Genomic DNA, 15,751 nt, shown 5'->3' with positions numbered 1-15,751 from the left:
TCCCAAAACAGCTTACTGTATATTCCTGTCTTGGAGTGCATGTCTAGTCTCGCACATCTGGATAGATTTCAACTCTTTATCTATGGTTCTTTTCCATGTTGTTGTGGAACTTTTTCGTTTTTCAACAGGGTTTTAGTCCATAGTCTGTCTCATGATGTTGTTGTGTGGTCTTCTTGGGGATATATCCAATCCAACACCATTCCTTCTCTTTGATTGTATCTGGTATGGACCTTTGATTCGTTTTTCGCCATAGTTCTGAGATGGACATTTTACAAGGCCACATTATTCTGAGGATTTGGCGTAGAGTTTTGATTACGAAAACCTTGAGCATGTTCTCTGTCAGTTTTAGTTTGCTTCCGCGTCTGTGACCCATAAAGAGAACTGATGTTCATGGTCTTCCAGAATAGTCTTAGTGTGATTTATGGTATTTTTGTCTTCCCTATGAAACAGTCTACTTCATCAATCAGAATACCTTTCCATTGGTTTTATATAACGTCTGAAAAATTCCGTACAATGCTACCCACACAGTGTATACAATTAGCACCAATAAGAGGGTAGTGATTTCTAAACATCGGCCTTGTGTATGGTAGGGGAATTTTGTAATAAATTTAAAAATACAATGGATTGTTTAATATCTAGAAAAAATAGGTGTTGCATTTTTAACGTCTGCCAATTTATGATACCCTCATTCGGTGATCTAGAGGATAAGACGTTCGTCCCACACGCGGAAGGCCGGGGTTCGAATCCCGACCGCGACAACCCTAAGTCGTTAAAATAGGTAGTAACAGTTCCATCCCCAAACGCTTGACATCAGTGTGAATGTCACGGGTCCTCAGAGATGACCTTACAAATGGATGTTCCGTGTCACAGTAGGTGTGGCACGCTAAAGAACCCTCACTGTTCAATGGCCGTAAGCGCCGAGCAAAGGCTTAAATTTGAAGCCTTTCACCTGTCTTGGGGACGTCTCCATATGAGTGAAAAATTCTCGATAGAGACGTTAAACAAGATACAATCAATCAACTATTCAATGAAAATCAAATGTAGAGCCGATAATATTTTTTAAAATGTGATTTCCCAGTCCATTACCCTATTGAATAATAATTAAATTTAAAGCCGAACATTTCTAAAAACTATCTGATTTCCCGTCGATCACCTTTCATGAATCATTCTGAGGACTCATTACTTTCATTTTGCTTTATAGAAGACTAAAAATATACTAACATTATGATTTAGTCATCTAGGAAGTCTAATAAAAGTACAACTTTAAAACCTGATGAAAGTGCGAACAATCAATGTGGGGTGTTACTATATATACCGATTGCTAGGCTGTTCTTGGGACACTAATTTTGACTACGGATAATTCAGTTTACCTGATCAGGATATAGGGCTCACGGCGGGTGTAACCGGTCGACAGGCGATGCGTACTCCTCCTACACACCTCTGTTATACCCATGGGTCCCTGTTTGCCCAACTCTCTATTTTATATTGCTTAAAGGATATGAAATTGTTCGCTGTTCGTAATCTTCAGCTTTAGTACTTCTTTCCCAGCAATATCAACAACATTGATTATCATCATTTATTATAATTCTCCAGTTTTCTCTCGAATAGATTTCACACTGTCGATATTTCGTATCATATCTGCTGCTTTTTCTGCAATCATTATAGTTGGAGCGTTCGTATTTCCGGAAGGAACATTGCGCATGACGGAAGCATCGACTACCCGTAGATTTTGGATTCCTCTAACTCTGCATAAAAAGGAAGATATATTTCAATTTCTCATAAATTTTTAAGGTCAGTAGTCATCCGTTTGCATATGAATTATAAACTGAGACAGTTAAGTCCATTTTCTATTTCAGTTATTCAACATTACCAATATCATTCAATATGTAAAAGTATATTGCAATATTTTTTCAAGATATAGGACTGTTGTGCTTATTCCCAATTTGGAACTCTTTTCAACTATCATACTTCTAAAGGTCCGTGTTTCCCCTGCTCTCAATTTTGTAATATATTAAGAGTAAATCCGCCAGAAAACCATGCAAAATACCAAAATGTCGTTCAAAAGAATTTTTTGTTGATTAATATTTTTTTCATATGTGTTAAAGTCAAAATATCATCCTAAAACTGACCAATCCGGTATTTACTTTTAGTAACAGCTCATTTGCATAATAGTAGCAATTCATAACAAATTTATGAGGAATATATGCACAATTTCGTTGGCTTAAAAATAATTTATTACAATGCATTTATTTTGAAATTCTGTATTTTGTTATAGAAATGTCAACAACACAATAAATACTGTAAAAATGAATTCTGGTGATCATATCATTTTTCATGAGGTCTCGAGATAAACCCACATCACTAATTAAATGTCTATTTTGTATTGCTTGTAGGAGTTATGAGATTGATCACTGTTTGTTATCTTCACCTTGCAATATTGTAAAAGTCCTATTTGAAAAAAATATTTCCCAGCTTGTAATCGAAAAATAATGGCCCTGTCATTGTGCAGTACAGTCATGGTACAAACTTGCCAATTTTTAAGACTTGTCTGCCCTTTGTATTATATTGTCTTGTATGTTTAATATTGAATAATGTTACTTTTGGACGACAATTGTCATTTGTAATTATGAAATTCATTGAATGAAGTATAAATTTAATTTTAGCCCAGTAACCTAAATGTATAGGTACATGTGACCTTTTTGGTAGATGTTTTTGAAGAAAAAAAGCGTTCTTTAAACCCTAATATCTCATTTGAATTCTAAATAATATGGTTTAATGATTTTTAGTAGTCTATTTTGACATAAGTGTTAAAAAGAATTATTTCCTACCCTTCTCTTGAAAGGTTTGACCTTTCCAACTTGTACTTTTTCTTCATTTCTGAGCAATTGGCAATAAATGTATGCCAATTGTTAAACAGTTGTCTGACCTTTGATATGTTGTATGTTTGACTATAAATTATATCAATTTTTGAAAGCTATTCTCTGCTGTTGTTATGTAGTTCATTCCATGATGTTTAAATTTAATTTTGGCTTAAAATGTAAATATACCCATAACTTTTTTTTCTTTTTCTTTTTTAAACAGGCATTATCTAAACCCTAATATCTCATATGATTTTTAAATGTCAAGCTCAATAATATGTTTTAAAGGTGTTAAGTAGTCAATTTTGACAGTAGTATGAAAATTAACTACTTCGTAGCCTGCTCTTTGATTTGGCCCTTCGAACATGTACTTTTTATTCATATCTGAAAAATTGGCAAGATGACATGGCAAGATGCCAATTTTTAGGAGTTATCTGCCCTTTGATGTGTTTCATATTTGATTATACTTTTGGGGAAAAAAAAGATTTTTAGTGAAATAAATTACATTTGATTTTTACCCATTTTCTGGATTTCTACATATAATCTTGATAAAAATATGCAAAATACAGATGACGCTGCATATGGCGGCCATGTTGAAAATATGAATTTGGGAGGGAGAATTTTTCAATTACAATATTGGATGTCTACCTACCCACCAAATTTTATTAAGATGTAATAGCCTACGATTTGGACAGTATTGCATCATTTTTTGCTAGACAGGCTCTTAAGTATAGCTCATTATTCGTTTTCGTCATCCGCTTCATTAAACACATGCAAACCTGAGTTCAGGATCGACCACTGCTGTGGGATCATCTTTGGCTCCCATTCGACAAGTGGAGGTCGGATGATAGACCGTGTAAGTGTAATGTCTTAGTCTGCAGAGCCAGTACTCGTCTGAATCTTGTTGTAAGTCATTACACTGGGGAGTGTATGCCTCCAAGGGATCCTGTGGTGAGGCACCAATTGATTGAAAAGCTTTAGTGTTACCTAGACGAAGACCTTCTCGTACTCCTACAAAATTAAGGATTCTGCAAGGCATCATCAATAATACACGCATTAAAGTAATGTGTGCTACCCACACGTGGCAAGATTGATTGATTGTTTTATCATTTAACGTGACCAGTATCGATGATGAAGTGCAAAATCTAGGCTTATGCTCGGTGCTTATGGCCATTGAGCAGGGAGGGTTCTTTATCGTGCCCCATCTGCTGTGACACGATACATCGGTTATTGCGGTCTCATCCGAAGGACCGCCCCATTTAGTTGCCTCTTACGACAAGCAAGAGGTATATGAGAACTTTAGCTATTAAGCAAAGAATTATAATAAAACCAAAATCTGAATGTCTGATTAGCTGTGAAAAATATTATACAACATGTTGGAAATTATTGTTTATATAATTCTCATATCTAGACATCAATTCATTCCTACATCAAGAACACACACAGAGATCAGACACAAGTGATTAACTAACAGAGCAAGTGTTGCTATATTTTTGTAGATGATACTGTAATTCTGAAGCAGGTGAAATAAAGAATTTTAATATCCTTGTTAATGTTTTAATTTTTATCACTAGCAGAAATATGCTATTTGTAATACATTGGTTTTTTTTTATAATTTATATTGTTTAACGTTCCTCTCGAGAATTTTTCACTCATCTGATGGATCGTTGTTTTCCTAATGAATTTATATTAACTACGTATTACTCCGTTTACCTAATCAAGATAATTGGATCACGTCAACTGGAAAGATCGTTATTCTTAAGGACCCAATCCAGTTCTTTTTTCCAGGATTTGTGTCTGTCCTACTCTCACATTTGTACTTTTAAAACATTTATGAGATTGATCACTTTTCTCTTAACCCTTTTCATCATCTATTGTCTCAGAAACTACCCATCAATAAGTATGAACTAGGCACCGACTGAATGAAAAGCTTTAGTGTCACTTAGCCGCACAAATTCTCGTACTCCTACAAAAGTAAGAATTGTGCCATATATTTCCAAAATTACATATATTTTGAGTGATACGTGCTACACGAAAGCGGCAACAGATTGAACATCTATTAAATAGAAAATTATATTAACATCTAAAGAAGGATGTGAGATTAGCTGTGAAAAGTGTAATACTGTAATTCTGATTAGATGAAATAATGAATTGTAATATCCTTGATATGTTTTTCATTTTGATCACTTACAGCAATATGATATTGATAATTAGTAATATATAGCCAATGGTGAAATATTCTTAGACTAGTAGAATATATTTTTGATAAATTCCGATTATTGCAGCATTGTGCTATCATACTTTTAATGTGTGTCAAGCATGCTAACAAAATATTTGCTATCTTCTTTCAAGGAACTAACCATGCAATTGATTGAGATACTGATTTTTTTCTTATGATCGCCACACAATGCTGTGAACACTGCTAAACACTGTATTTTGTTTGGTTATATTTTAGTCGTAATATCGAAATGATTGATAGGAGCGTGAATTAAAAAAATACGGATTGTTTTTATTCCCTCTGCTTGTTTCCCTTAATAATATGATTGCTAAGATTATGGGTTCATAGGGAGGATGATATAATTCCGAAGAAGAGTATCGACATCATTGACACGTTGCATTATTTGTAGAAAAATTAATTGAAGTATCAGGGGTTTCAACAGTCTCATTTCAAGTCAGCACAGCGCAAGGTTTGTCGTCTTTAGATTGAGAATAATTGTCGAATACAGCTCGGTCGAATGCTGACATTGATGAAAGGTAAAGATAGCGAACAGTGATCAATCTCAAATTCCACAAAGAATACAAAATAAAGAGTTGAGCAAACACCTACCCCTGGACATCCCAGATATGAGATCAGGTACCTAGGATGAGTAAGCATCCATGTTGACCGGACACGTCGGCCGTGAGCTCTATGCCTTGATCAGGTAAACAGAGTAATCCGCAGTCAAATCAGTGAGTTGCGAACGGCCTAACAATCGATATGAAACATGTCCGACAACATTTGAACTAATGATAGGTTGTATTGGCCAACTAGATCATTCTCACGACTATATTAGTCCGTTGTTTACATAGTGATTTTAACTAAGGATTATTCCGTATATTTGGATCTCAGCGAGTGTGACTGATTAACTGTAGATGTTTATTGCTACTGATCCAACCCTTGGTGTATCCAGGCGTCCGTGTTTGCACAATTATTTATTTTGTATTGCTTATAGGAGTTATGAAATTGATCACTGTTCGTTACCTTCGCCATTATTGATCAATTTTCTCTTTACCTTTTCTCTTCTCGGCGAATATTTTCTTCTAGAAAGTACCCACATCAGTATTAATCCACGAACTAGTAAGAATGAACTTTTGCTTACGCATCTGTAATCAACATCATGAGCAATTTTCAGCGTTTATGACAATATGTTGGTTTTTTTAGAATATACATACCCCTCAAGAACGTCTTGATGTCGTCTGGGTGATCAAGGTAGTTTGGATCTATGAGTGGCGGATCAAAAGGATCAACACTCTGAAGGCGTATGGTCCCTTTACTCTTGGGATGGAGAAGAATCGGTAGCATGATAAATGCTTCTATATTCTTGTCAACCCTCTCTTGAAATTCCTTTTCCTTGCCTTCTTGTAACTTAGAATGCATAATCAGACCCCATTACATTAACAAAATATAATTTATGTGCTACTGATTCACCAATTATATCTGATTGAATTCTGCTACACGATAAATTATTTGACACTACAGAAGCCATGGTAATTCAATTTTCAACGGTATATGAATTTATCCAATTCATTTTACGAGAAATAATTTGGAATTGATAAAATTGGAAAATTCAAATATAAATCTTCAAGTGCATTAAACCAAAGAATGCATTCCTAAAAGACAAATTGGGTAGATACCTTTAAATCAATATTAAAATTATCTATATATTGTTGAGTGAGTTCTGGACCGTAAGTAAAGCTGTAGAAGTGAAACTGTAAATGAGGTGGAAGCTTTTCGTCGTCCGTGAGAAACGCCGTGCCCTCCAGATGAGACTTGCTCAAGCTACCTAAAATGACATACTTTTTTATCTGCATGTATGAACAAATACACAGGATTATTAGCAATCAAAACATGTATACATTGAATTGAAATTTAACAATGTTTCATTTTTTCCTTGAATGCGAGTGAAATTACTGTGTTTCACTATATCTATTCAGGTAAGCATCAGTAAATCATTGAGCTAGGATTCCGCTTAACACGGACATTGAAATAGGGGGAAGTCGATTAATTTCTAATTTTTTATAGACATTAACCTAACCTCAATGATATATATTATATCATGTTTACTCAGGAATATAGCAGCTTCTACTATCTCAATGTAGGACAATATTAATCACTGTATCTTTGTAAAGAGTAGTTTAGTCACAAATCATCATAAAGTTATACCATGATGTTTGGTGTGGATGCGTTGATAACTGTCCTGTTTCTCAATAAGCAAAACTTATCACAACTAAACGGGTTGTTAAGAGGGGAAAACCGCCGATCATCATTATCAACATCCTCTTGATGAATGTTGTTGACAACCAAGTATGGACAGTAATGACTAATGCGTCACATGTACTTCCGGTCGGATATCATGCGATTACCTCATCCTCGGTGATTAATATCCTACTGCAATCATATCATATTAAGCTTTGACAGAAAAGACCCTACATCTCATTAATAATCCTCTTACATTCACTCAATGCAAGGTGAAGATAACGAACAGTGATCAATCTCATAACTCCTACAAGCAATACAAAATAGATAGTTGGGCAAACACGGACCCCTGGACACACCAGAGATGGGATCAGGTGCCTAGGAGGAGTAAGCATCCCCTGTTGACCGGTCACACTCGCTGTGGGCCCCATATACTGATAAATCGAAGAACACCATAACTTTCTCCTAATAATCATAATAGTAATTCAATAAATATATTCTAATATATTTTGTAACAGGCAAAGGGACTCTCCCGTCAATTGTATACATGCAGGCTGGTCGCTGATCTTTACATCGCGTACACACATCGACTTGGCACAGGAAAAAGATGACGATATTTTATTTTGATCAAGACATATTCCTAGCTACCTAGTTGCAGATTTAGGATTCTGATACTAAAGGTATGATTTTAGTTTTTGCTTTGTTTATATAAGATTATGCAGTGAATGTGGAAAATACCCGACATTTGAATCGGGATTAGGAAAACTGCAAAATATCAGAGGATATTGTACCGGTCCGGATCACTTTTTTAATTAATCATATCAATGTCAACATATGAACCCCAAACTGCAAGTGATTTGAGTGCATATCTCACCTGTGCCGAGGTGATAAACAACTGAAAGTCTAGGGGATAAAAATGGCTCTATGTTATTTGCATGATGATGTAATAATTAAGGAAGGGATTTACGCATGTGGCACGATGTTTGTTTTGTATTGACAACGATGTTTATTAAAACATGCGTCTCTTGGATTGATTGATTTTTTCCGCTACACTCAACAATTTCTCAGTTATTTGGTGGTGCCCAGTTTTTATTGGTGGAAGAGAGAACCCAGATACAATGTACCTGAGAGGAGATCACCGACCTTCCGAAAGTAAACTGGGAAACTTTCTCACTTACCGGCAAGAGCGGGATTCGAACCAGCGCCGACAGAGGTGAGAGGCCGTGTGATTTTGACCGCGCTGCTCTAACCACTCGGCCACGGAGGCCCGTCGCTTGGAATAATTTTACTTTGATTTGAATATGCAGTTATCACTTGTTAGTTAACTCGGGACGCAAATTCTATGCTCGTTATAACGATCTAGTTTGCCAATACAACCTATCATTGGGTGAAATGCTGTCTGACGTGTGTCATGTCGATAGTTAGGCCGTTCTTGGCACACTGATTTTGACTACGAATAATTCCGTTTACCTGATCAAGATATAGGGCTCACGGCGGGTGTGACCGGTCGACAGAGGATGCTTACTCCTCCTAGGCACCTGATCCCACCTCTGGTATATCCAGGAGTCCTTGTTTGCTCAACTTTCTGTTTTGTATTGCTTATAGGAGTTGTGAGATTGATCTCACTGTTCGTTATCTTCACCTTCACACATTAACAGCGCAACTTCAAGTCTTTGGTATGACACCCTCGTTTCACTATAAATAAATCGGTAAATTATTACCAATATCAACCATCAAGGTCAGTCAGTAGTCGAAAGATCAAAACAATATATCTTTCTAATTAAGCTAGGCATAATCGAAAAATTCACGTTTGGAGTCACGAATATTCTCATGTATTGAAAACAATCCATTTTTCACCACGAAGGCAAATACAATATGATGCAAGTGTAACAAAAGCATTGGCCACCCGTTTTCTATGGTCAAATATAATTTTGATATTTACCTGATTTCATTGCTAAGTATTTGAAAATGGTTAAGGGTGACGAAGCCATGGCAATGTTCGCCACACTTGAGGAATTGTCATGGAAATCTATGCCTGTCATTAAATGATCCTGTAAGTTATCTCCAACAGGAAGATCAGCAATCACTGGGATCTAAATTTTAAAAAAAAACTTTGAATCAATCACCATGAATAACACACTGGTACGCTTTCTGGTGTTCTTAGCTACAATTGAAATATGTGACTTCTGATTTGAACGGCAGACTAACAACTCATCTAAACAACAAATTAAACGGGATGATTTCAGCTTCTCGATCGTCAACTTCCCACATTCTTGCAGCAATATTCCATCATCACCTGCATATGATGTTTATATCTCCTAACTGATTCGATACACAAAAGCTTGTTCTGCGTTTGATCAGTTTTAAATCGTGACAGGATACTGACAAATAAGTTGATGTTACAGGCGTTTCAGTAGCCTAGTTTAAATTCAGTATTTCGCAAATTCTATGGTCGTTATGATGATCTAGTTTGGATCAAATGTTGTCTGACATGTTTCATACCGATTGTGGTGTCATTCATGGCACATGGATTTTGACAACAGATTACTCCGTTTACCTGATCACGATATAGGTCTCACTGAGGGTGTGACCGGTCAACAGTGGATGTTTATTCCTCTTAGACACCTGACCCCTACCCTATATCCAGGGGCCCATTTTTGCCCAACTTGCTATTTTATATTCTTTAGAGAAGACAGGAGATTGAACACTGTTTGTTATCTTCACCTTTCATTGATGATAAATATTTGGAATCGAAGGGAGTTTCGAGAATTATAAAGTACATTATTCTCAATGAAAGCTCTTTCATTTGTAATAGTTAATACGTAATTATTTACTTGCTTGAAACAAAAATATCTGGGTTTAAATTGAATCCGAACTGATTATTTGTTATACCCCTTTTGATTTTAGATGATCTTTTGGTCCTATTCCAGATAGCATCAGGATTTGGGGTGAGCTAACTGCTCCCGCAGAAACTATTACTTCTTTGTTTGCCATGATTACGTGCTTCCTGTTGTCTTTCACAAACGTGACACCCACTGTCTTCTTCTCGTTGATCAGAATCTAAGTGTAACCCATGTCATATATCTGTTTACACCATTTGAATATCACAAATAGAAAATAGATGTACTAAGGAAGTAAGTAATAAAAATAATTCAATGAGAGGTTTTAATTATTACTATATAATTATGCACATACCTTTGTAACATGTGAATTCGTGGAGACGTGAAGGTTCTTGCGTCCCATGGCGGGTCTTAGAAAGGCTTTTGCAGTACTACAACGCTCTCCATTCTTAACCGTTTCCTGAGATGGACAATAACCTAGGATTGATTTAATGTATTCCATTCAGACCAAATCATGAAGTTAAGAAGGGAGTATCAATAGGTCATGAAATATTACAATGTTCAAAGTGTTTATTTTAAAACCTCGTTGAAGTTTTACACATATATTTCTATTCTACATCAATAAAGAAAGGCAAGAGTGGTATGAAATAAAAGACTTCCTTCAATCAAAACGTTTCACGTAATTGTGATCTATTCATTATCTACATGTTTGTTTGTTGCTCAAAGAATTGAAATGATCAAATGATACTTATCTCATTGATTTACGATCTCTCCATCATTTTTGTTAATCGTATATGAAAACATTAAAAGATACCAGCTACTAAAAGCGGCCAATTGCAGGTATTTTCCGAAATATTCTGTAATACTTCATATCTGCATAAAATCGAATTCATCCTATTTAAAAGCAAATTTTATATATCTAAAACCCAATGAAACTCAATAACGTGATGAGTCTTACCTATCTGTGATTTTCCATTGCAATCTGTGATGGGGTATCCGAGTTCCTCCATTGCTCGGGCATATACATTCTTATTGAGGGGGGTGGCAGTCCCGTCACTAACAGACAAATAGCCTCCTTTTCCATGATATTCTATTGGTACACAAAATACAAACATCTGTAAGTACATGTAACACAGCGTGGTTAAGGCTTCCCGATAAAACTCACAAACTGTACCTCAGTGCACTTCACAAAATATGGCATCACAATGTAAAAGTACGTCACGAAGTATAGGTCTATAGTTATATTGCGAGGAAAATGTAATAATATTTTGTTATTCTCTACCTTTGCAAGTGTTCAAATTGTATATATGTAATTTATTTGTTGAAATCTTGTCAAATGATATTTGTTTTAGTGTTTGATAATATATTTTTGATATTTAGTCTGCGCTCGGTAATTTTGATATTACATTGTGAGCTTGAAATCACCCCCAAATATGCATAGTTCATAGTCAAAGAGTCGATCGTGTGAACATAAAGGTTTGGCACAGGTGAGATATGTGGATTGTTTGCTGATATTTTGTGTGAAACTAGGAAAGAAAACATTAAGGGCCTTTGGAATGTATATGTATAAATATCGGGTCATGTGATTGTTACGATCATGTGACAAAAGTGTGGGTGTTGGCGACATGATGACGGATTTGTCAACTTTACGTAGTTCGGGAAACATTAACATTGCTGCGAATGCAAATGAACAATGTTTTTTCTATGAAACCTAAAAATTATTATCGAGAGTTTTGAAACGTTGAGATGAAAAAATCACATTGTTGGAATGAGATTATAGTCAGTATTTAACATATCCTTAAAAAGAAAATAAACTGGAATCCAGGTCGGGGATTTAAAATTTTTTCAAAGTTGAGGTATATTTGCATTAATTTCATGTGGATTGGAATCACTGTAAACCAACTATTATTTTCGTGTGAAGACATTTCGTGAAATTCGCGAACGCCTCATCATCTCAAATTTTCTCCGTCGAGAACCAGTCCTTGAATGTCTGTCATAGGCTCGAAAAAGTCTTGATCGCGAAAATCACCCTTCGCAAACCAGTTTACCACAGGTGAATCGCGAAATAAAGTAGACGCATATAAAATTTGGTTTATTGCATTAGATAATATGATTCAAATCGGATTACATTCGTTTCATTTCTGTTAAAAACAGCATTTCGAAATGATACAATCCTTCAATACCATGTTAAGTATTGAGACCTTCCAGCAGACCGGAACCTACATCAATGGATTTCCCCCTAAACAAGTGTTATCCTCCTTGTTTTAGGAACCTTCATGCAAATATTTTGTGAAGTTGCTTGTTTTTGTTGTTGTTGTTGTTTTGTTGTTGTTGTTTTTTTTTTGGGGGGGGGGGGTTCTTGCTTCTCTGTTTGTTTGGGGGGGATTTTTTTTTTTTTTTGCAACAAAGTCTTTTGATTATGATTTAATATGATTTATTAGGCTTTCTTAGTAATTGAAATCATATTAAGTGTTTATTGTCTCATTATTACAACTGTATTTCAAATGAACTTGGCATTGATTTCACATTCAGTAATTAAACTTAAACTTCAACCCCCCTGTCAAAACAAAGAAAATCTTCAAAGCCATGTTTCCGTTTTAGACATATTAAATATCCCAGTTGATGGGATGGATGAATATGAGTAACCGTACCTATACTGGTTTTTTAAACTATACAAAAACACTCACAAATATACCTTGCTGGATATAGTAAATGTTCTACCAAGCCCTTCATGAAAATATTAACAAGATGATGTTGCAGGGGTTCAACAATCTTGTTTAAAGTCAGCATTTTGCAAATTTTATGGTCGCTATAATGATCTAGTATGTTAATACAGCTTATCTTTTGATCAAATGCTGCCTAACATGTTTTATACCGATTGTTAGGTACATTGATTTTGACTACAGATTACTCAGTGTACTTGATCAAGATATTGGGCTATCGATGGGTGTGGCCGATCGTCAGGGGATACTTACTCCTCCTAGGCACCTCTGATATATCCAGGGGTCCGTGTTTGCATAACTCTCGATTTTGTATTCCTTAAAGCAATTATGAGCTTGATCACTATTCGCTATGTTAACCTTTCATGGTATCTATGCCTCTTTTGTTGCCCATACAGATGTCGATTTCAATCGTAAATTTCATTTCATTACAGATGATTAACTGAATTATCCAATGAAATAAATTGATTATGAATCATGCATTCGAGAATAAATTCCGACTTCTCTGATAGTTTGATAAGATTCCAAATGAATTATTTCTCCGAATTATTTTTGTTTAGCAGATCAGGAATCGTCATCAAAGCATTAACAATATGCAGAATTAGGTTTAAAAGTAGCATAGGTGTGCAGTTAGCAAATAATTTTGGGTTAGACATTTCAACGTTTCCTATTTACTAATTGGCATACGAAATCGAGCATTAAATGTAAGAGATAGAATATATCTTGTGAGTTTAAATACCAACCTGACTTTTGAAGCTCTGGTATCTGAACATCTTCTGATTTAATGAAATATGGGAGTACGTCTCTATAGCTCCATCCAGCACACCCCTCTCTTGCCCAACCATCGTAGTCATGACGACTGCCACGGACATATTGCATGAAGTTCAGGTTACTAGTACCTCCAAGAACTCTTCCACGTGGCCAGGCACATCGCTGAAAACAACAAAAAAATTAAATTTTCATGTACATATAAAAATAATAGCTCAAATTTGATTGATTTTAAAAATGGGAAGTACATTACATAACGGTTGTGTAGTTGCTAGGGCATTCAAACGGTAAGTCCCGAGAACGATACTACATCCCGGCAGAAAGTCATCCTTAACATGTAAGAATTAGATAGCCCCTGCTTCATTGTCTTGCAAGCAAACATCACGCGTTTTTCGAATATTGCCATTGAAACAGAGGTCCCGTGTCGCGGCAGGTACTGTGACGATAACGGAAATCCAATGTTGTAACCCTGAGTGCCACATATTAGTACAATATATTTTGCACGTCACCTTTGTTCTGTTGATGTCTCCAAATAGACAAAACTTCTTGAATGGAACTTAAAACAACTGAAAGACATTATATCGCAGCTGCCAATATATACATTTTAACAGTTACGTTGTCGTCTACAAAGATGATGTGTAAATATGCACATTCAAATATACCTTGTCACGCATTGCTAAACACGCTTTCTTCTGAGGTACGCTTCTGAACATCCAGTCTTCCTTTGATAGCTGTACATTAGAGCAGGCTAATGGGATACTTATATTGAGATTTTCAAGTTCGGAACCACCGGCTTCTAGGATAAGTACTGAGGATTCCGGATTCTCGGACAATCTGTTTGCAAGAACACACCCAGCTGAACCTGCTCCCACTACGAATCAGTGGAGAAAATAACAGATATATTCAAGGTGTTTAGCCAATGGTATTAATACTGTTTTGTTTTTCATACACATCAAAGCGTATGGAGCGTAAAATACTTCCAAGAACAATCCTGTAGAAATCAATGTTTAGGAAAGATATAATAGCAATAAATCAAATATCTATGAAAATAATTAATTGAAATTTTTTTCTCGTCTGTCCTTAGATAATCACAGTAACACATGAATATTTGACTCACGTATAATGTAATCATAGGAAGAATTTAGTAAGACTTCTTCATCTGTGTTGTTTCCGTTCTTTGTGAAATACATTACTATTACAGCAAGGATTAAAACGATTATGGCCGCCTTCAGTACCATATTCTCCTAAAAATTCCACTACAACGAAGGCAAGCAGAAATTCAAATAAAACATGATTAAAACGACATTACTGCCGAGACGTATGAACTATATATTGAAGACAGTTCACGTTCTATCAATGTTGACCTATTTATGTTAAATCCATGCATGCATAATGTCATCAAGCCTTGCGATTCTAAGAGTATTCAAACATTACAGAGTTCTGTATTATTATTATTATCATTATTGTTGCTACTATATCATCATTATCATGATTGTCCTTATTTTCATTATTCATTATAATTAGACGTCTCCATGAGAGCAAAATCATCGAGAAGGACATCATCATCATATCTTAATATTAAAAGATCGTAGCAAAATACATTTTGTGAAATATGATCATTACCGAATGTGCGTTCGTGTCTCCACTCTCCGCCAGTGTCTGCAGTTCGAATATCCACCCTCCTTAGGTTTCTACAGTACAAAACTTAACTCCTCAATTTGTATAGGACAACATCGCACTTCGACAAAATAAACACCCTACATTCGACACAGGTCATTTACCTGTGTAGTTCATACTGTAAAAGAAGGTGTGTAGTTATTTTCAGCCTATGGAAATATTATCCGGTCATTTTAATATTGTTTTCAAATGAAAGATCGAATTCGAAATATTCAATCATCCTAGGCACCTAACCCCCCCCCCCCCACCTCTGGTGTGTACAGGGGTTGATGTTTGCCCGACTATCTATTTTGTATTGCTTATAGGATTTATTAGATTGATCACGGTTCGTTATATTCCCTTTTCATCAGAAGCTTTAGAATGAATTTGAACCTCAAATCCATTGTAACATCGTAGTTTCTTGTAGAGACTTCGCACAGTTTATGGCTGAAT

At 35.6% G+C, this 15,751-nt stretch overlaps 1 protein-coding gene and 1 long non-coding RNA gene across 5 annotated transcripts in view; one reads left to right on the top strand and one right to left on the bottom strand.

Annotated features, from left to right (window-relative positions):
- Positions 1-15,751, top strand: part of LOC130053276 (uncharacterized) — a 42,211-nt gene that overhangs the window by 17,778 nt on the left and 8,682 nt on the right. Inside the window, exons 1-2 of one of the 2 annotated variants that reach the window (XR_008801801.1) lie at positions 1,664-1,791; positions 7,833-7,994. This is a non-coding gene — a long non-coding RNA (uncharacterized LOC130053276). Of the gene's footprint in view, positions 1-1,663; positions 1,792-7,832; positions 7,995-15,751 lie in introns of those variants that run through there. The other variant, XR_008801800.1, reaches the window with a different exon arrangement.
- On the bottom strand, positions 1,563-15,446 carry LOC125674801 (alcohol dehydrogenase [acceptor]-like). 3 transcript variants are annotated; one of them, XM_048912095.2, is made up of 12 exons: positions 15,266-15,446; positions 14,760-14,898; positions 14,305-14,513; positions 13,618-13,807; positions 11,113-11,244; positions 10,510-10,631; positions 10,207-10,374; positions 9,257-9,407; positions 6,753-6,901; positions 6,291-6,483; positions 3,638-3,869; positions 1,563-1,745 (listed from the first exon to the last, which is right to left on the bottom strand). In XM_048912095.2, the coding sequence occupies exons 2-12, from the start codon at positions 14,878-14,880 to the stop codon at positions 1,580-1,582; spliced, it is 1,833 nt and encodes a 610-aa protein (XP_048768052.2). In that variant the 5' UTR covers positions 14,881-14,898; positions 15,266-15,446; the 3' UTR covers positions 1,563-1,579. The 3 variants fall into 3 exon arrangements, with proteins under 3 accessions (XP_048768052.2, XP_048768057.2, XP_048768058.2); XM_048912100.2 differs by lacking the exon at positions 1,563-1,745 and adding an exon at positions 6,131-6,192 and having other exon boundaries at positions 3,700-3,869; XM_048912101.2 differs by lacking the exons at positions 1,563-1,745; positions 3,638-3,869 and adding an exon at positions 3,877-4,824.

This window comes from Ostrea edulis, chromosome 3, assembly GCF_947568905.1.
Source record: "Ostrea edulis chromosome 3, xbOstEdul1.1, whole genome shotgun sequence".
Lineage (NCBI taxonomy): Eukaryota > Metazoa > Mollusca > Bivalvia > Ostreida > Ostreidae > Ostrea > Ostrea edulis.
This window is presented reverse-complemented; position numbering and strand designations above follow the sequence as displayed.

Bases quoted from the DNA above. Each gene is read 5' to 3' on its own strand.
- LOC125674801 (XM_048912095.2), bottom strand. From the start codon at position 14,880: ATGGTACTGAAGGCGGCCATAATCGTTTTAATCCTTGCTGTAATAGTA. The intron at 13,808-14,304 runs GTATATTTGAAT...TGTTGTTTTCAG, and splicing joins GTTTAGCAATGCGTGACAAG to CGATGTGCCTGGCCACGTGG. The intron at 10,632-11,112 runs GTAAGACTCATC...AATCAATCCTAG, and splicing joins CAATGGAAAATCACAGATAG to GTTATTGTCCATCTCAGGAA.